Source organism: Mobula hypostoma, chromosome 15 (assembly GCF_963921235.1).
Source record: "Mobula hypostoma chromosome 15, sMobHyp1.1, whole genome shotgun sequence".
Lineage (NCBI taxonomy): Eukaryota > Metazoa > Chordata > Chondrichthyes > Myliobatiformes > Myliobatidae > Mobula > Mobula hypostoma.
This window is the reverse complement of record NC_086111.1, coordinates 60,221,898-60,242,557: the sequence shown is the minus strand read 5'-3', so window position 1 is coordinate 60,242,557 and position 20,660 is coordinate 60,221,898. Positions and strand designations below refer to the sequence as shown.

The 20,660-nt window shown below is 40.8% G+C and overlaps 2 protein-coding genes across 6 annotated transcripts in view; one reads left to right on the top strand and one right to left on the bottom strand.

Moving 5' to 3' along the window:
• syn2b (synapsin IIb) overlaps nucleotides 1–20,660 on the top strand; it is a 405,945-nt gene that overhangs the window by 276,575 nt on the left and 108,710 nt on the right. The window contains exons 4-5 of the mRNA XM_063068158.1: nucleotides 1,651–1,807; nucleotides 9,551–9,640. Of these exons, the coding sequence (XP_062924228.1) occupies nucleotides 1,651–1,807; nucleotides 9,551–9,640 (247 nt within the window). The remainder of the gene's footprint in view (nucleotides 1–1,650; nucleotides 1,808–9,550; nucleotides 9,641–20,660) is intronic.
• LOC134356916 (metalloproteinase inhibitor 3-like) overlaps nucleotides 12,729–20,660 on the bottom strand; it is a 154,516-nt gene continuing 146,584 nt past the window's right edge. For all 5 annotated transcript variants that reach the window (XM_063068165.1, XM_063068164.1, XM_063068166.1 and 2 more), the window contains 2 exons: nucleotides 15,808–15,935; nucleotides 12,729–14,553 (listed from right to left, as the gene is read on the bottom strand). In XM_063068165.1, coding sequence (XP_062924235.1) covers nucleotides 14,356–14,553; nucleotides 15,808–15,935 — 326 coding nt within the window. In that variant the 3' untranslated portion in view covers nucleotides 12,729–14,355. The remainder of the gene's footprint in view (nucleotides 14,554–15,807; nucleotides 15,936–20,660) is intronic.

The window sequence follows — 20,660 nt, the reverse complement described above, 5'->3', positions numbered from 1 at the left end:
CTGCCTGGTTTAGAGAGTATGCATTATGATCAGAGATTAAGGGAGCTAGGGCTTTACTCTTTGGAGAGAAGGAGGATGAGAGAAGACATGATAGAGGTGTACAAGATAATAAGCGGAATAGATAGAGTGGGCAGCCAGCGCCTCTTCCACAGGGCACCACTGCTCAATACAAGAGGACATGGCTTTAAGGTAAGGGGTGGGAAGTTCAAGGGGGATATTAGAGGAAGGTTTTTTACTCAGAGAGTGGTTGGTGCATGGAATGCACTGCCTGAGTCAGTGGCGGAGGCAGATACACTAGTGAAGTTTAAGAGACTACTAGACAGGTATATGGAGGAATTTAAGGTGGAGGGTTATATGGGAGGCAGGGTTTGAGGGTTGGCACAACATTGAGGGCCGAAGGGCCTGTAATGTGCTGTACTATTCTATGTTCCATGTTTAAACCAATTGCATTCAGCAGAAGTGCTCTCAATTTTCATTGGCTATTTCATTTGCTTCAAAATACAGCTCAATTCACTCAGTATACAACATCCAGTTATCTCTTCTGGTATTGAACATGTCTGTCTTACTGATGTAGCCAGCCATTTCTGCATTTTTAAAAAAATTTTTTATTATCACCCCATAATCACTATTTATGAACCTGTGAATTTGTTAGTTTTCTGCCTTTTTTGTTAATCGACCGTCTCCCCTCTCTCTCTCTCTCTCTCTCTCTCTCTCTCTCTCTCTCTCCCTCTCCCTTCCAAAGAGGTACATGCTACACTGATTTTGTTTTAACTTGAACATCTTGCTATGTATTTTTTAACTCAAACATTTTTTTTTTACTTTTAATAGGTAGGTAGTTGCCTTGGGTCCATTTTAGAACTATCTTGTTGCCACTGTTAAGTTTTGTAATTCCAAGATGTAAAATTAATTGAAAGGAAACATGGAGCCAGCAATGCGTGTCTTAGTTTTGTTTTTACCTTAAGCAAGGCATGCACATAATGACAAGGTGGTGTAATAATGTATGCCATTCACTTACTTTTACATATAATCTGTAATGAATTATTAAAAAAGCAAAGAATGCTTAATCAAACAATATATTTACTACATCACTCAAATGTTACTGACATATTAAATACTCAATATGAATAATTAAAGTTGATCATGAGGCACTCGTAGCCCAATTGTCACAGACTCATTTCATCTATGTCTTTCTTTTTGTTTCACCTACACTCTTTTGTCTGAACGAACATGCAATGCTGAAGGATATGATTTGAGCCCAGATCAACACTGAGATTACTGTGAATTTTAAAGTTATAAACAATATATTCTTTCATCTTTGAAGCATCTTGTTCTCCACAAACACTTCACCTGCCATTATCATAAAACAGAACTGTGCCCGAGATAAAGAGCAGACAATGTTATTCACTGACGATTTCCCAAATATGTGCCCCATTATTTGTGTAATGGTGATCTAATATCGGTACCTGGAGTGAAATATCCCTGGTTATTCCCATCAATCTGTACATTACTGATCAATAATCTGGCTGCACTCATTGGGAATAGTGTTGTGGGAGAGTTCTCAATTATCACACTGTTATTTTAGGAGGGAAAAAAAACATTTTATTTTATTAACTTAATTTCACATAGTTTTTTTTTTGCTTTTATTGACAGATCCTTCAAGCCTGACTTTGTCATTGTGAGGCAACATCCCTACAGCATGGCAGAAAATGAGGATTTCCGTAATATTATTATAGGTCTTCAGTATGGAAATCTACCAAGCGTGAATTCGCTAGAATCCATCTACAACTTCTGTGACAAGCCTTGGGTGGTAAGTTCAAAACTTAAAGAGAACTAATCATGTTATTCTTCACAATTCCACTAGAAGAATCCAAGTTGGAATAATACTCAAGAAGCACCATTCACTATAAACAGACAGTGGGAAATTGTCAGTTATTTGCACAATCCAAAAACGGTCCATACTGCTCTTCCAGAAAGGCGATGCCTGAAAAGGGTGGCATCCATCAACCAGGGCACACGGACATTCTCTCTTCTTATTACCACAATCAAAGAGGAGGTACAGGTGCCTGAAAAAACACACTCAATGTTTTAGGAACAGCTTTTTCCCCTCCTCTGAATGGATTTTTGAACGGACAATGAACAACCCTTGAACATTACCTCGCTATTTTTGCACTACTTATTTAATTTATACATATAATATATATATAATATTTATACATATAATATATATAAAACACGGAAGGTTAGTTAGGAAGGTTCAATCATTAGGTATTAATATTGAAGTAGTAAAATGGATTCAGCAGTGGCTGGATGGGAGACTCCAGAGAGTAGGGGTGGATAACTGTGTGTCAGATTGGAGGATGGTGCCTAGTGGTGTGCCTCAGGGATCTGTACTGGGTCCAATGTTATTTGTCATATATATTAACGATCTGGATGATGGGGTGGTAAATTGGATTAGTAAGTATGCAGATGATACTAAGATAGGTGTCGTTGTGGATAATGAAGTAGGTTTTCAAAGCTTGCAGAGAGATTTAGGCCAGTTAGAAGAGTGGGCTGAAAGATGGCAGATGGAGTTTAATGCTGAAAAATGTGAGGTGCTACATTTTGGTAGGACTAATCAAAATAGGACATACATGGTAAATGGTAGGGCATTGAAGAATGCAGTAGAACAAAGGGATCTAGGAATAATGGTGCATAGTTCCCTGAAGGTGGAATCTCATGTGGATAGGGTGGTGAAGAAAGCTTTTGGTATGCTGGCCTTTATTAATCAGAGTATTGAGTATAGGAGCTGGGATGTAATGTTGAAATTGTATAAGGCATTGGTAAGGCCAAATTTGGAGTATTGTGTACAGTTCTGGTCACCGAATTATAGGAAAGATGTCAATAAAATTGAGAGAGTACAGAGGAGGTTTACTAAAATGTTGCCTGGGTTTCATCTCCCAAGTTACAGAGAAAGGTTGAACAAGTTAGGTCTTTATTCTTTGGAGCGTAGAAGATTGAGGGGGGACTTGATAGAGGTATTTAAAATTATGAAGGGGATTGATAGAGTTGATGTGGATAGGCTTTTTCCATTGAGAGTGGGGAAGATTTAAACAGGAGGAGATGGGTTGAGAGTTAAAGGGCAAAAGTTTAGGGGTAACATGAGGGGGAACTTCTTTACTCAGAGAGTGGTAGCTGTGTGGAACGAGCTTCCAGCAGAAGTGGTTGAGGCAGGTTCGATGTTGTCGTTTAAAGTTAAATTGGATAGATATGTGGACAGGAAAGGAATGGAGGGTTATGGGCTGAGTGCAGGTCGGTGGGACTAGGTGAACGTAAGAGTTCGGCATGGACTAGAAGGGCCGAGATGGCCTGTTTCCATGCTGTAATTGTTATATGGTTATATATGAGGGGTGATTGATAAGTTCGTGGCCTAAGGTACAAGGAGTCAATTTTAGAAAATCTAGCACATTTATTGTTCAACATAGTCCCCTCCTACATGTACACACTCAGTCCAGCGGTCATGGAGCATACGGATCCCTTCTGTGTATATATACACACACACACACACACACACACACACACACACACACACACACACACACACACACACATACACACACACACACATATATATATATATATATATGGGGTTATTGATAAGTTTGTGGCCTAAGGTAGAAGGAGATGAGTTATTAACTTCAAACTTTCCGCATTTTCACTCAAAGAGTTGAACTGCACATATGTGTAACAGGAGCGTCTTGGACCTCCAGATGGTCCACAGCAGTGCTGATTGATAAGTTCGTGGTGTAAGGCAGAAGGAGATCTTGTTAACAGCTCTTGTTACATTCACGTGCAGTTTAATTCTTTCAATGAAAATGCAGAAAGTTTGAAGTTAATAACTCATCTCCTTCTACCTTACCCCTGCTGTGGACCACACTCTGGAGGTCCAAGAGGCCAACTTCTACAAAGAAGGGATCCATGTGCTCCACGACCACTGGACTAAGCGTGTAAAAGTAGGAAAAATAAATGTGCTAGGTTTTCTAAAATGGACTCCTTCTACCTTAGGCCACAAACTTATCAATCACCCCTCATATATATATATATATATATATATATATATATGTGTGTGTGTATGTGTGTGTGTGTGTGTGTGTGTGTGTATATACAGTATTTCTTGTCATTTATAGTATTTTTCTGTATTGAACTGCGCTGCTGCCACTAAACAACAAATCTCATGACAGATGTCAGTGACATTAAGCCTGTTTCTACTTCTGACACTCTAAAAGAGCAATAATTCTATTTGAGCAACATACATCAAAGTTGCTGGTGAACGCAGCAGGCCAAGCAGCATCTATAGGAAGAGGCGCAGTCGACGTTTCAGGCCGAGACCCTTCGTCAGGACTAACTGAGAGGATCTAAACTTCTTCGGTGTAGGCATCACCGGAAGAGGCTTCGCAGCAGTGAATTTAAATGCAAACAACAGGAATTCTGCAGATGCTGGAAATTCAAGCAACATACATCAAAGTTGCTGGTGAACGCAGCAGGCCAAGCAGCAGTTAAGTAATCATTGCCAACAAGTGAAGTAAGAACTCTATCCAGCTAGCAGTGAAAGTTCAGACAAATGCAAAGGAAATCAGAAATCAAATGGATTGGAGATCTATAAAATGTACCCGAGATATGAACAAGCAGTAAGTTCAAACAAGAAGAATGTGGAAAACAAAATTCCATCAAGCGATATCATAGGCAACAGCTAAAGGTTTTCTTAATACTTTGACCAGGATTTTGCACTCCGTGGCAAAATGGTACTGCATGACCCTGAGCTCGAACGTCTAGGTGACCTTTTGGTGTGATGTCTGGAATCAGCTCCAGGGACCCAGAGCCCAGTCCAGTTATTGTTATATCATGGAGCAGCCATTCACGTTAAAGAACTTTCACAAAGAGGAAATCAAGAATTAAAGAGGGCAACTTATAACTAAAAGTTTGAAAGAACCCACAGTTCACTTTGGAGCATAATCATGAGAGCAGGATCAAAACTCAAGTGCCATTTAGGACCAAATTAAAAACAAAACACACCTAGGAAATGACATTTAACGCATGTAAAATTAGCTTTCAAGGACAGAAAGATGATCAAGAAATACGTATAGTTTTATACAGCATTAAAGATCCAGTTGCATTTCGTTCCATAACATGTTGCATCTCAATGGATTTTTTTGCAGTGAAATTATGTTGTTGTGGATGGTTAACTGATCTCCACCAGGCTGCAACAGAGCGACATATAGAGGAGCAAAAAATAATAAACTAATGGCTTCTTGGTCTCCACATATAATTCATCATCATCATCAGGTACCGTGCCCAGTTTGAGCTTTGACTGCCACGGCCCACACACTCCTCTTTCGGGTCAACTGGATCAATTCATTGGTATTCATTTGCATTCTCTGGCTGCTGTCTCCATCATCATTTGTCTTTGCCTTCCTCTTGCTTTCTTCCCTTCAATTTTTCCCATAATTACTGTGCATTCTAACTCCTCTTTCCTAATCACATGTCCAATGAAGTTGCGTTGCCTTGTCATGATCTCATACATTATTTCTCTTTTTGTGTTTGCTCTGTTCATGACATCCTCCTTAGATATTCGTTTCGTCCATGATATTCTTTGCATCCTCCTCAAAAACCACATCTCTGCTGCTACAATTCGTTTCCTCATGTTACTAGATATTGTCCAACATTCTGAGCCATATAACATAACTGGATAAACATGACATTTCAGTACTGTGAGGCGGGTTGTCATGCCTAGTTTAGTATTGGTCAGTATACTCTTCATTCTCGTAAAGGTGTCTTTTGCCATCCCTATTCTTCTTTTGATGTCCAAGTCGCACCTGCCATCTGATGTCACCCAGCTTCCTAAGTAGCAAAAGTTCTGTACTTGTTTTATGTCTTCCTCATTTATTCTCAGCCTGCAGATAGGATCTTCCTTCTTTTTGGATATCACCATACATTCTGTCTTTTTGCAATTGATAAACCCATTTTGCACTTTCTTCAACAATTATATCAATTAAGTTTTGTAGTTCTTCCTCCGTACTTGCAATTAACACAGTGTCATCTGCATATCTGAAATTATTGATGTTTTCACCGCCAACTTTGATTCCCAAGATGTCTCTTTTTTTTTAATATTGTTTCACTGTACACATTAAACAAATAAGGGGAGAAAACATACCCTTGTCCTTTCGTAAACTGACTCACTTCTCCATCTATTCTTACAGCGGCAGTTTGTTCCCAGTACAGATTTCTGATTAGGCAGACGTCCTTCAAATCTAGATCTAGAGTTTCCTGTAATATTTCAAATAATTTATTGTGCTTCATTTTATCAAATGCTTTTGTGTAGTTGATTAAAACAAACAAATCTTTTTGCGCTTGAATGACTCGTTCTGATAGTATCTTTAACATCAATATTGCATTTCTTGTACCTTTGTCTTTCACAAAACCACATTGTTTTTGCCTATTTCAGCTTGTATCTTACTTTTTGCTCTTGTCATCAAAATTCTTAGAAGTATCTTGGTGATATGACTCTTAAACTTATGGTCCTATGTAATTCACATTCTATTGCTCCAGCTTTCTTAGGAAGAGTGATAAATACTGTTTTTTAATCTCTTCTGGTATTATTCCAGTCTCATAAATGTCACTGATTAAATCAGTAAGTTTTTCAATTCCATAATCTTCAAGGGCAATAATTTGTTCTATTACTAATTCATCATACCTGCTGCCTTTCCTTTCTTCATCTTATTTATTGCATTATGAACTTCAGATTTTAAAATACTTGGACCTTCAATGTTCTTAATTTCTGGTTTTTCACCTCGATCGTCTTCAAACAATTCCTGAATATACTCAGTCCATCTGTTCATAATCTCATCTTTTTTCATAATAATGGTACCGTCCTTTGCTTTCAAACATCCACCTGAAAAACAGAGGAGCTTTTTACCACTGATATTCTTGATTTGTTGATGTAACCTTTTTGGATCAGTAATAGGGATTCTTTCTATTTGCTCACATTCCTGGTTCAACCATTCTTCTTTGGCTTTTTGACATAAGCTTTTAACTTTTTTATCTAAGGACTTATATTCTATAGGATTTGCTTTCTTCCGTCTCCTTTCTTCCATTAGATTTTTGATTTCATCTATCATCCATTTATTCTTTGTGCTTTTTCCTTTTTTAGGAATCACTGACTCTGCTGTTCTACCAAAACATCCTTTAGAGAGATTCTATTTACAGATTCTATTTCTAGACTTTGAAATCTATTCCTTACTTCAATTGTAAATTTTTGTCTTAAGTTTTCTTCTTTAATTAATTGCAAGTAGTCAAGGGATTGTTCAGGTTTTTGCTTCTTTAGTTTATTAAGTTTTACTTTTACATGACATACGACTGGGTTATGGTCACTATTACAGTCTGCACCTGCATATGTTTTGCATTGAGCCACAGAGTTTCTAAATCTTTGGTTTATAGTATTAAAGTCAATTTGATTTCTAGTGTTATCACCTGGACTTTCCCAGGTCCACAAGCATCTTGGATGGTTTTTAAGGTAGGTATTCATAATGACCTGATTATTCACCTTGCACCATTCTACCCATTTCTTACCTCTTTCATTTCTTTTCCCTAGTCCAAATTTTCCTGTGGTATTTCCATCAGCACCTTGTCCTACTTTAGTGTTTAGATCTCCCATGACAATAACAATATCTTGAGATTTGCATCCATTCTTTGCTTGTTCAAGCTCTTCATAGAATTTATCTATATCTTCATTTGTTCCATCTGTTGTTGGTGCATATAACTGAATAATTGCTAAATCAAATGGTTGTCCTCTGAATCTAACAAGGAGCATTCTTTCTGATATTGCCCAATGTCCTAAAACACTTTTTGCCATGTTTTCATCCATAAGAATTCCTACTCCATTAGTATGGGATGTTCCACAAGAATAAACTACTGTTTTATTTCTAATCTGACATGTTCCAGCACCTATCCAACGAACTTTGCTAATTCCCATGATGTTAATCTTTAGTCTTTCCATTTCATTTATCACATTGTTCAATATTCCTGCTTGATATAGGGTTCTTACATTCCAAGTGGCGATAATTTTCTTTTGTGTTATTTTAATTTTATGAGCAGTAGCTTGATGACGGTCGGGGATCCCCTGCTGGCCAGAATCAACCCTACCAAGCGAAACATCTTCAGAGCTGTCTTGAAGATCCTCTTGACACTGTTGTTGTGTGATGCATTTTGTGAATTTGACCATGGTATTCTTAGCAAATTGCAACGGTGGTTTGCTATTGCCTACCGTTGGGCGAACTAAAGAAATCGCCATTTCTCTTCCCAAATGTTCATCCGCCTATACTATAGCCATTGACATTTGAGGTCGTAGCTCATCCGCCTTCTCTGTCATAAATTCAGTTACTGAACCTTCCGGATCTGCCGTTGGCCTTCACTTGTATCCTGAGCAGGAACGCTTGTAGGTGCTACCGTTCTGGGTCAGAGCGGCCCTGGGAGCAATGAATGACTAAGGGATAACTCCACTTTCCCCAAAGCTCTGAAAGTCCCCAAGCAGAGCTTCATCACCCGTTGCAGTTTAGAGTCATACCAAGGACTGCACATATAATTACACAAGTATATAATTTAATAATTGTCCATTCCACCATGTGGGCATGCAACAGGACCACTACTTCAAAATAAAATGGGAGCATTATAGTAAATTAGAGGATGGCTATTTAGGAATGAGATCAGGAAGCACTATTTCCATTCTAAATGAGAAATCTGAACTTGCTATCACAGATGGTTTGATGCCAGGGCAAATAAAAATTTCAAGACTGCAATAGATTGAATTTTGATTGAGGTTTTTGAGGAATGTGGAACAAAAGCAATTAAATGGCTTTGTAGTTACTGCAGTTAGAATGGAAATAGAGCTTCCTGATCTCATTCTTAAATGGCCAACTTCTAACTTTCAACTGTGCTCTTTTGCTCTAATTTATTGGAAAATCTATTTTCATTTCCCTGTTTCTACTGTGCAGTATAAAGCACAAATGTGCATATGACCTCCATACCTATCCATTCATACAATGCCGTGAAAGCGATAGAGGAAGAAAATGTAAGACCTAAGTGCTGTATGGCCACCCCCTCGATGGGACTGAGCAGTCAAGGCAGAGTAGCTCCTATTTTCCCTCTTTGCTACAAGGCAGAAGTTCCCAACCTGAGGTCCACGAACACCTTACTTAATGGTATTGGTCCATGGCATGAGAAAAGTTGGGAACCCCTGCCATAAGGTAATGTTTGATTTTTTTTAAAGAAAGCTTAGAAAAGTGAAGAAAAAATTACAGTATGGGAAAAACATGCTCTTGCAATTGATGATTTTGCTGTTGTTTGGGTTGAGAGGCCATTTGAAGCCAGAGAAAGTTAAGTTTTAAAAGTTAGTTTCTAAATGGCGAGTATCAGATCTGCATGTCAAGAGCTTTGTTCTATTAGGAAGAGGCCAAGTCTGCAGAAGTGTTGCTGACATATAATGGATCATGTATGATAGTGTGACTTTGTTCTGTTTCAGTTTGCTCAGTTGGCGAATATTTACAAAAGGCTGGGTCCAGGGAAATTTCCATTGATTGAACAAGTCTTTTATCCAAATCATAAGGAAATGGTAAGTGAATTTTTCCTTGTGTTATAGGATACATCAATTAACTAATTAATTTATTTATTTAGAGATAAAGCACAGAATAGGCCCTTCCAACCTTTCGAGCCGCGCCAAACCCAGTAAGCCCTGACAACCCCAATTTAACTCTAACATAATCACGGGACAACTTTACAATGCTTTATAACCGGAGCATCTCATGGGGAGGATGTGCAGAGACTCCTTACAGAGGACGCCAGAATTGAACTCCGAACTTCTGACACTCCAAGCTGCAACGGCGTCGTGCTAACCACTACGCTACCATGGCGCCCGCAGGAGTTCCAAATGTAAAAGCACAAAAGATTCAGGGTTTTCAAATATCATGGGTGTATAACAATAAGTTGATTTGATGCTAATGATCATAACATGCCCAGTATGTGAGAAAGTGGAGAAGGCATTATAAGCATTGCATTTAATGTGGCTGTTTTTCATGTCTTTAAAAACCATTATTGCTATGCATAAAAATTCATGTGGATCGATCCAATACACATCTAAGGCAATGGGAGTTATGGTCTGTAAGGAAGATTGCATTATTTTTAACATCTCAATGTTGTGATCTGGTGCAATGCTGTATAATGATGTTTCATTGGTATTACCTGCATGTGAGGACATTTACAGTAGTAGATACTTAAAGTGCAATATACAGTATACCATAAACATGAGAAGTTCTGCAGATGCTAGAAATCCAGAGCAACGCACACAAAATGCTGGAGGAACTCAGCAGGTCAGGCAGCATCTATGGAAATGAGTAAACAGTTAATGTTTTGGGCCAAAACACTTCATCAGGAAGGACGAAGATGCCAAAATAAATATGTTGGGGGAGAGGAAGGAGGGTAATTAGAAGGTAATAGGTGAAGCCAGGTGGGTAAGAAAAGTACAGGGCTGGTGAGATAGGAAAGAAGATATGGACGCCAAGTCATTGGGAATATTTAAGGCAGAGGTTAGTAGATCCTTGATTAGTTAGAGCATGAAAGGATAAGAGAATGCAGGAGATTGGGGCTGAGAGGGAAAATGGATTAGCCATGATGAAATGGAGGAGCAGACCTGATGGGCCAAATGGCCTAATTCTGCTCCTATGTCTTATGGTCTAAGATGCTGATATTTGTATGATATCATGTATTTTCTCTAATTTTGTTACCTGGAATCCTACTCATTACTATGCAAGATTTATAGACACTAGTGATTAGAGGTGATAATATCAATGGTGATACCAGAATGTCACCATTTGCTCAGTATAAGCATAGTTCTGAAGATGTTCACCATACAACTTGTGAAGAAAGTCTGAGATTTGTGGTAATACTGGACGGTATTGCCGTGAGCTGTCTCTGGGAACACATAACCACATAAGCATGACTCGATGCCTCTATTTATTGTTTTGCAAAAGTATTTGCTCAGAGTTCCTCATTGCCAACCACAGAACAACCATTCAATTGGTATTGGTATTGACTTTGGTTTATTATTATCACTTGTACCAAGATACAGAGAAAACCTTGTCTTGCAAACTGTTTAGAAAGATCAAATTATTACACAGTGCATTGAGCCAGAATAAGGTTAAACAATAATAATTCAGAGTAAAGTGTAAAAGTACAGTGCAGGTAATGATAATGCATGATTGTAACGAGTGGATTGTGAGGCCAAGAGGCCAACTTATCGTACAAAACATCCATCCAGGAGTCTGATTAGACCTTGAGTCTGGTGTTACTTGCTTTCTGGTTTGTATGTTCTGCCCGATAGAGATGGGAGAAGAGACAATATCTGGGGTAGTAATGTCTTTGATTATGCTAGTTACTTTACTACTGAAACAGCAAGAAGTATGGACAGGGGCCATAGAGTGAAGGCTGATTCTTCTGATGTGCTGAACAATGCCTACATCTCTCTGCAGTTTCTTATGTTCATTTGCAGAGCAGTTTCTGTACCAAGCTGTTATACATCCTGACAGAATGCTTTCTATGGTGCTTTGATTAAAATTGGTAAGAGTCAACTATTGGTCCGAGCCTCCAGAAGTAGAGGTGTTGGTGAGCTTTCTTGGCCATGACATCAACATGGTTGGGATCAGGACAGGCTACTGATGATGTATACTTGAAGTTCTCAACTCTCCGAACCTCAGGACCATTCAGGTAGATAGGAATATGTGCACCACACCCCGCTCTTCTGCAATCAATGAACAACTCTTGTTTTAGTTACATTTAGGGAAAGGTTTTTATCATGGCACAAAGTTCTCTATCTGCTTTCTGTTCTCCGAATCATTATTATGTGACATGAGGCTCATCTGCAGTCACGTAGATGGAGTTAGAGCAGAGTCCTGGCTATGCAGCCCCGAGTGGACAAGGAGTTGTGTAGGGGGCTAAAAATGCAACCTTGTGGGGAACAACTGTTTAGAATAATTGTGGTGGAGGCATTGCTGTCCATCCTTACCAATTGCAGTCTGTTGGTCATGAAGTCAAAGATCCAATTGCAGAAGGAAACTCTATATCCCAGTGCTTGGAATTTGGTGATGAGTTTACTTGGAATAATAGTATGAAGGCAGAGCTGTAGTCAATAAACAATAGTCTGACATAGGTATATGCTCTTTTCTGGTGACGAGTATTATCGAAATGACCAACTATTATCTACATGGATGTGTTTGAAGATGTTGGAGGTCACCCTAGCACTGTGTTAGGTCCATGTTGAAATGCCTGGGATTGGAACTAAGTTGATTTTCTTTTTAATAACTGACCTGAACCTAACAGTTTGTATGCTGATCTTGCTTCAGCTGATGAATAATAGAATTCCCAGCTTTTTTATGTGATATACAGTATCTCTGAGGTAATGTAAGAGCTAATTCACAAATACTGATTCCATGTGAAGAAGTAGTTCCATTGCTGAGGAATGGGATTTTTCCTATTTGGCCCTTATAACCCATCACCCGCTGGGTGTAGTACCAGTCACAGGATAATAGTGCAGGGCTTAATGAATTGTGGTCAACTGGACAGCTTTAACTGGCTTATGTTCAATATAAACTCTGTGTAATTCAGAGATCCCAAAACTTGGCTCACAATCCTATTCTTTGAATTACTATCTCTAAGGAGATGGAGTGGTGCTTTATGTTCCGCAAATAGGAAACACATTTATGTAGAATTAAGAATATTCTTAAGATTAATGCATGGTAATGGATTTCTCTAATTATCTGATACTCAGCTAAACAAAAATTAATTAAACACACACAAGCTTTCAAAATAATTGGGATCACTCAGATATTTTACTGAAAACTCACAGCACATTTATTAAAACATTAATAAGAAAGCTTTTTGTTAGATATTTGGCAAGACAGCATCGTTCTTACAAAGCAGAATGTTCATATCAAATATGAGAAATCATCTTTGTTTCTATGTTCTACATTTACAATTGAATCTGTTGTCAGTTTTTGAAGTCAATTATATTGACTTGGATGTTCTCTCATTTTTGGGTCGAAGGTGAAGGATTCTTTCTGATTTCTCAAAGTATTTAAAAGCTGTACAAATGTACTGAAACATGCTAATAACACAACAAGATTCCAGAGATTTCTGATGCCCTATCTAGGTAAACTAATCAAAGATGGTCCACAGGAAAGTGGAACTGGATTTGAATTCCACCATTGGAGCATGAAGCCTGTTGGAGGTCACAGGCCTTGGTCTTCCGTCTTTTCCAACAATTTGCTAAATACACCAAGCTTTTTTTTAAACTATTTTTATGTTCAGGATTCTGGGGGTTGAGTCATTCACGTGGATAATGGAACATAGAAATTTTTTTTCCAACACATGACAGAGATAACTTCAGATTTTAACAGACAGATGGTATATTCATGTTAATGGCATTTGGCTGTAGCCCCACAATGCCAGTGTGGATTGTATTCTGCCACTGACAAAGCAGCAAACAATATGAATGGGAATACATGTTACTTTTACCTGGAACTAATCTGCTTTTCAAAAACTGTAATTTCCTTTTAAAAGGACTTTTTCACCCAGGAAAAGGAAGTCATTTTATGAAACAAAAAGGAGCGCTTCTGAGGGCAAGGGAAGGAACAGTCCCTTTGCTTGCTGCTATTAACCACTGTTCTCTAAATGTTTTGGTGCATAATGGCATCTTACATGGCCTTTGTGCTGTCAGCTGCATGTTAATACTACCCTGCATGTGGTGCAGCCTTAAAGAAAACAGATAGCAATTTTTGACACAATTGTAATCTTGCCACTGCTAGGGCAAGGGTTACTCTAGAGCACTCTTGAATTTTAACCTGGATTTTTTTTTACAAAATACTGAATAACATAAATAATGTAGCATCATTCTGAAATAAAAAGACACATTTTCTTTATGTTTCAACTTGCGTCATTAAGAGTTATAATAAGTTTTGATAGTAAACGTCACCAGCCAACTACAGCGCTGATATACATTCACAACTATTGTAGTGGTGTTGATGCTTTAGTTCACCTCAGGTGACAAAACTCAGCATGCTAACAAAATTTAACACAGGGCTAGAAGTGTTGGTTCTCATTCATTATGGTACATTCAGTGAAAGAATGGATAGAGAAGCCACTGTGCCTCACATAGCATACAGGAATACAATAAACTGACAAAAATGTTGGCGTTAACACTGGAACCTGGGGGTCTTTGACAGAGATGGGCCACCTGTAGCTGGTGTTGAACACAATTCTTATGAGATAGGGGGACACTCAAGGTTCACCATAATAGATATTTTCATTCATGCTGGCTGATCTTTCATCAGACCAGTGACAGGAGCCACCATCCTCCTTTGAGCAGACACTGTTCTTTGCCTGTGATCCAGTTCGAGTTTTCTCATATACCAGGTCAGTCCAAATACATTGGGTCTTTGTTGGAGAGGAGCATGGTACACTGGGACAGCTGACAATCTGCAACACAGAACCATAAAAAAAGATCAAATGTTCTAGATGTTCTAAAGCAGTCCATTTATAGTTGAATCTGTCATAACTTTGAAATCAATTTTGAAGGCAGAGGGTGGTGTGGAGTGTATTCTGTCTGGAGATTGGTGACCGGTGGTGTTCCACAGGGATCTGTCTTGGGGCCCCTGCTCTTTTTGTTTATCAATGATTTGTAAGAGGAAGTGGAAGGTGTATTCGTAAGTTTGCAGATGACATGAAGGTTGTTGGTATTGTGTTTACTGTTGAAGGTTGTCATAAATTACAGTGGGTTAGGATGCAGAGCTGGACTGAGAAGTGGCAGATGGAGTTCAATCTGGAAAAGTGTGAAGTGGTTCACTTTGGAAGTTCAAATTTGAAGGCAGAGTACAGGGTTAATGGCAGAATTCTTAACATTTTAGAGGAATAGATGGATCTTGGGTCTATGTCCGTAGATCATTCAAAGTTGCTATACAAGTTCTTAGGATGGTTAAGAAAACGTTGGGTGCATTGGCCTTCATTAGTGGGGGATTGAGACAAGAGCTGTGAGGTAATGATACGGCTCTGTAAAGCTCTGAGTAGAAAGTATGTCTTATGAGGAAAGGTTTGGCGAGCTAGGGTTTTTCTCTTTGAATAGGACGGACAACCAGCATCATTTTTCCCCAGGGCAGAAATGGCTAATACAAAAGGATGTAATTTTAAGGTGATAGAGGAAAATATGAGCAGGATGTCAAAGATATGTTTATTCTCTAATAAACACAGAGCAGTGGGTACGTGGACCGTGCTGCCATGGGTGGTGGTAGAAGCAGATACATAAGCGACATTTAAGAAACTCTTTGATAAAAGGAAAAAGGAGCACTACATGGGAGGGAAGCATTAGATTGATCTTACAGTAGGTTAAAAGTTTGACATAACATTGTGGACCAAAAGGCCTGTATTGTGCTTTTACTATGACGTACAACAGCTATTCCATTCCACAGATACAGAATAAATTATCTCCATATATTCCAGTGTGATGGCCATATCAGTAAGCTTTCTATATAGGCAGTCGATGGCATGTCAGTGTTAGCCAATGCATTACGAATGCTATCAATTAAAGATGATCTGATCACCTAAGGTCTTTATTACTAATGACTATTAATGTCACTTTTTACCAGTTCCCACTGCAATAATTAGTGACATTGGGAAAGCATGTGAGGAACTAATGGGAGGGAGAGGGTGAGAAAGTGTACCAGCAATGAGGCTTACCTGACAGGAGCAGCCAGTTTCATACTTGTTCCACTTCAGGTGCCATTTCTGTAATGAAGTTAGGTCATCCCATGGAACAATCCAATTGCAGATCCCAATATGAACAATCCCCTGAATATCGAAATGGCCTAAAACCAGAAAGCATATCGACACATTTATTCATAATATGGTAAAGAGGAAAGATTTCAATCTGCAAAACACAAAGCTACCTTATTCTAAGCTGAACAGAAGACTACCAGGCCCTTGCATTTGCAGAGCTGTGTTAAATATATTTAGTATGTGTTTCCTTTAATTATAACCACACTTTGATTCCTAATCATAGCCAGTTTTAATATAACTGTACCAACATACAGTATTTTTTGGTCTTATAAAAATTGAATGTCTCCAATGCGGTTGAAATTGTTGGAAGAGACGTTGCCCCCTCAAACAATACTTCATACAACTCAAGTTATTTTTATTTCCTAGTGTTTTCTTAAGACCCATACAGAAAAGTCTTAAGATATTTTATTTAGCACTCTCTTAAGACCATAAGACTATAAGACACAGGAGCAGAATTAGGTCATCTGGCCCATCGAGTGTGCTCTGCCATTCAATCATGTCTGATCCTTTTCTCTATCTCCTCTTCATCCCCAGTTCCCGGCCTTCTCCGCATAACCTTTGATGCCATGTCCAATCAAGAACCTGTCAGGGCACAATGGGACTGACAGTCTGTGATCCTTCCAGGATACCATAAGACCATAAGACCATAAGACAAAGGAGCAGAAGTCGGCCATTCGGCCCATCGAGTCTGCTCCGCCATTTTATCATGAGCCCATCCATTCTCCCATTTAGTCCCACTCCCCCGCCTTCTCACCATAACCTTTGATGCCTTGGCTACTCAGATACCTATCAATCTCTGCCTTAAATACACCCAATGACTTGGCCTCCACTGTTGTCCGTGGCAACAAATTCCATAGATTCACCACCCTCTGACTAAAAAAATTCCTTCGCATTTCTGTTCTGAATGGGCACCCTTCAATCCTTAAGTCATGCCCTCTCGTACTAGACTCCCCCATCATGGGAAACAACTTTGCCACATCCACTCTGTCCATGCCTTTCAACATTCAAAATGTTTCAATGAGGTCTCCCCTCATTCTTCTGAACTCCCAAGGAATACAGTCCAAGAGCGGACAAACGTTCCTCATATGTTAACCCTCTCATTCCCGGAATCATTCTAGTGACATACATCAAAGTTGCTGGTGAACGCAGCAGGCCAGGCAGCATCTATAGGAAGAGGTGCAGTCGACGTTTCAGGCCGAGACCCTTCGTCAGGACTAACTGAAGGAAGAGTGAGTAAGGGATTTGAAAACTGGAGGGGGAGGGGGAGATGCAAAATGATAGGAGAAGACAGGAGGGGGAGGGATGGAGCCGAGAGCTGGACAGGTGATAGGCAGAAGGGGATACGAGAGGATCATGGGACAGGAGGTCCGGGAAGAAAGACGGGGGGGGGGGAGTGACCCAGAGGATGGGCAAGAGGTATATTCAGAGGGACAGAGGGAGAAAAAGGAGAGTGAGAGAAAGAATGTGTGCATAAAAAAGAGTAACAGATGGGGTACGAGGGGGAGGTGGGGCCTAGCGGAAGTTAGAGAAGTCAATGTTCATGCCATCAGGTTGGAGGCTACCCATACGGAATATAAGGTGTTGTTCCTCCAACCTGAGTGTGGCTTCATCTTTACAGTAGAGGAGGCCGTGGATAGACATGTCAGAATGGGAATGGGATGTGGAATTAAAATGTGTGGCCACTGGGAGATCCTGCTTTCTCTGGCGGACAGAGCGTAGATGTTCAGCAAAGCGGTCTCCCAGTCTGCGTCGGGTCTCACCAATATATAAAAGGCCACATCGGGAGCACCGGACGCAGTATATCACCCCAGTCGACTCACAGGTGAAGTGATGCCTCACCTGGAAGGACTGTTTGGGGCCCTGAATGGTGGTAAGGGAGGAAGTGTAAGGGCATGTGTAGCACTTGTTCCGCTTACACGGATAAGTGCCAGGAGGGAGATCAGTGGGGAGGGATGGGGGGGACGAATGGACAAGGGAGTTGTGTAGGGAGCGATCCCTGCGGAATGCAGAGGGGGGGGGAGGGAAAGATATGCTTAGTGGTGGGATCCCGTTGGAGGTGGCGGAAGTTACGGAGAATAATATGTTGGATCCGGAGGCTGGTGGGGTGGTAGGTGAGGACCAGGGGAACCCTATTCCTAGTGGGGTGGTGGGAGGATGGAGTGAGAGCAGATGTACGTGAAATGGGGGAGATGCGTTTAAGAGCAGAGTTGATAGTGGAGGAAGGGAAGCCCCTTTCTTTAAAAAATGAAGACATCTCCCTCGTCCTAGAATGAAAAGCCTCATCCTGAGAGCAGATGCGGCGGAGACGGAGGAATTGCGAGAAGGGGATGGCGTTTTTGCAAGAGACAGGGTGAGAAGAGGAATAGTCCAGATAGCTGTGAGAGTCAGTAGGCTTATAGTAGACATCAGTGGATAAACTGTCTCCAGAGACAGAGACAGAAAGATCTAGAAAGGGGAGGGAGGTGTCGGAAGTGGACCAGGTAAACTTGAGGGCAGGGTGAAAGTTGGAGGCAAAGTTAATAAAGTCAACGAGTTCTGCATGCATGCAGGAAGCAGCGCCAATGCAGTCGTCGATGTAGCGAAGGAAAAGTGGGGGACAGATACCAGAATAGGCACGGAACATAGATTGTTCCACAAACCCAACAAAAAGGCAGGCATAGCTAGGACCCATACGGGTGCCCATAGCTACACCTTTAGTTTGGAGGAAATGGGAGGAGCAAAAGGAGAAATTATTAAGAGTAAGGACTAATTCTGCTAGACGGAGCAGAGTGGTGGTAGAGGGGAACTGATTAGGTCTGGAATCCAAAAAGAAGCGTAGAGCTTTGAGACCTTCCTGATGGGGGATGGAAGTATATAGGGACTGGACATCCATGGTGAAAATAAAGCGGTGGGGGCCAGGGAACTTAAAATCATCGAAAAGTTTAAGAGCGTGAGAAGTGTCACGAACATAGGTCGGAAGGGATTGAACAAGGGGTGATAAAACAGTGTCGAGGTATGCAGAAACGAGTTCGGTGGGGCAGGAACAAGCTGAGACAATAGGTCGGCCAGGACAGGCAGGTTTGTGGATCTTGGGTAGGAGGTAGAAACGGGAAGTGCGGGGTGTGGGAACTATAAGGTTGGTAGCAGTGGATGGGAGATCCCCTGAGCGGATAAAGTCGTTGATAGTGTGGGAGACAATGGCCTGGTGCTCCTTAGTGGGGTCACGATCGAGGGGTAAATAAGAGGAGGTATCCGCGAGTTGTCGCTGTGCCTCGGCAAGGTAGAGGTCAGTACGCCAGACTACAACAGCACCCCCTTTATCAGCGGGTTTAATAATAATGTTAGGATTACTTCTCTAACTTCCGCTAGGCCCCACCTCCCCCTCGTACCCCATCTGTTACTCTTTTTTATGCACACATTCTTTCTCTCACTCTCCTTTTTCTCCCTCTGTCCCTCTGAATATACCTCTTGCCCATCCTCTGGGTCACTCCCCCCCCCCGTCTTTCTTCCCGGACCTCCTGTCCCATGATCCTCTCGTATCCCCTTCTGCCTATCACCTGTCCAGCTCTCGGCTCCATCCCTCCCCCTCCTGTCTTCTCCTATCATTTTGCATCTCCCCCTCCCCCTCCAGCTTTCAAATCCCTTACTCACTCTTCCTTCAGTTAGTCCTGACGAAGGGTCTCGGCCTGAAACGTCGACTGCGCCTCTTCCTATAGATGCTGCCTGGCCTGCTGCGTTCACCAGCAACTTTGATGTATGTTGCTTGAATTTCCAGCATCTGCAGAATTCCTGTTGTTTTAGTATCATTCTAGTGAATCTTTTCTGTACCCTCTCCAGCACATCCTTTCTTAAATAAGGAGACCAAAACTGCCCACAGTACTCCAAGTGAGGTCTCACCAGCGCCTTATAGAGCCTCAACATCACAACCCTGCTCCTATACTCTATTCCTCTAGAAATGAATGCCAACATTGCATTCTTCTTCTTCACTACTGACTCAACCTGGAGGTTAACTTTAAGGGTATCCTGTACGAGGACTCCCAAGTCCCGTTGCATCTCCGAACTTTGAATTCTTTCCCCATTTAAATAATAGTCTGCTCGTTTATTTTTTCTGCCAAAGTGCATAACCATACACTTTCCAACATTGTACTTCATTTGCCACTTCTCTGCCCATTCTTCCAATCTATCCAAGTCGCTCTGCAGAATCTCCGTTTCCTCAGCACTATCGGCCCCTCCACCTATCTTCATATCGTCAGCAAACTTAGCCACAAAGCCATCTATTCCATAATCCAAATCGTTGATGTACAATGTAAAAAGAAGCAGCCCCAACACGGACCCCTGTGGAACACCACTGGTAACCGGCAGCCAACCAGAATAGGATCCCTTTATTCTCACTCTCTGTTTCCTGCCAATCAGCCAACGCTCTATCCACGTATGTAACTTTCCCGTAACTCCATGGGCTCTTATCTTGTTAAGTAGCCTCATGTGTGGCACCTTGTCAAAGACCTTCTGAAAATCCAAATATACAACATCCACTGCATCTCCCTTGTCTAGCCTACTGGTAATTTCCTCAAAAAATTGTAATAGGTTTGTCAGGCAGGATTTTCCTTTAAGGAATCCATGTTGAGTTCTGCTTATCTTGTCATATGCCTCCAGGTACCCTGTAACCTCATCCTTGATACCCCCCAATAACACACACAAAATGCTGGAGGAACTCAGCAGGTCAGGCAGCACCCATGGAATTGAATGAACAGGTGACATTTCAGACCGAGACCCTT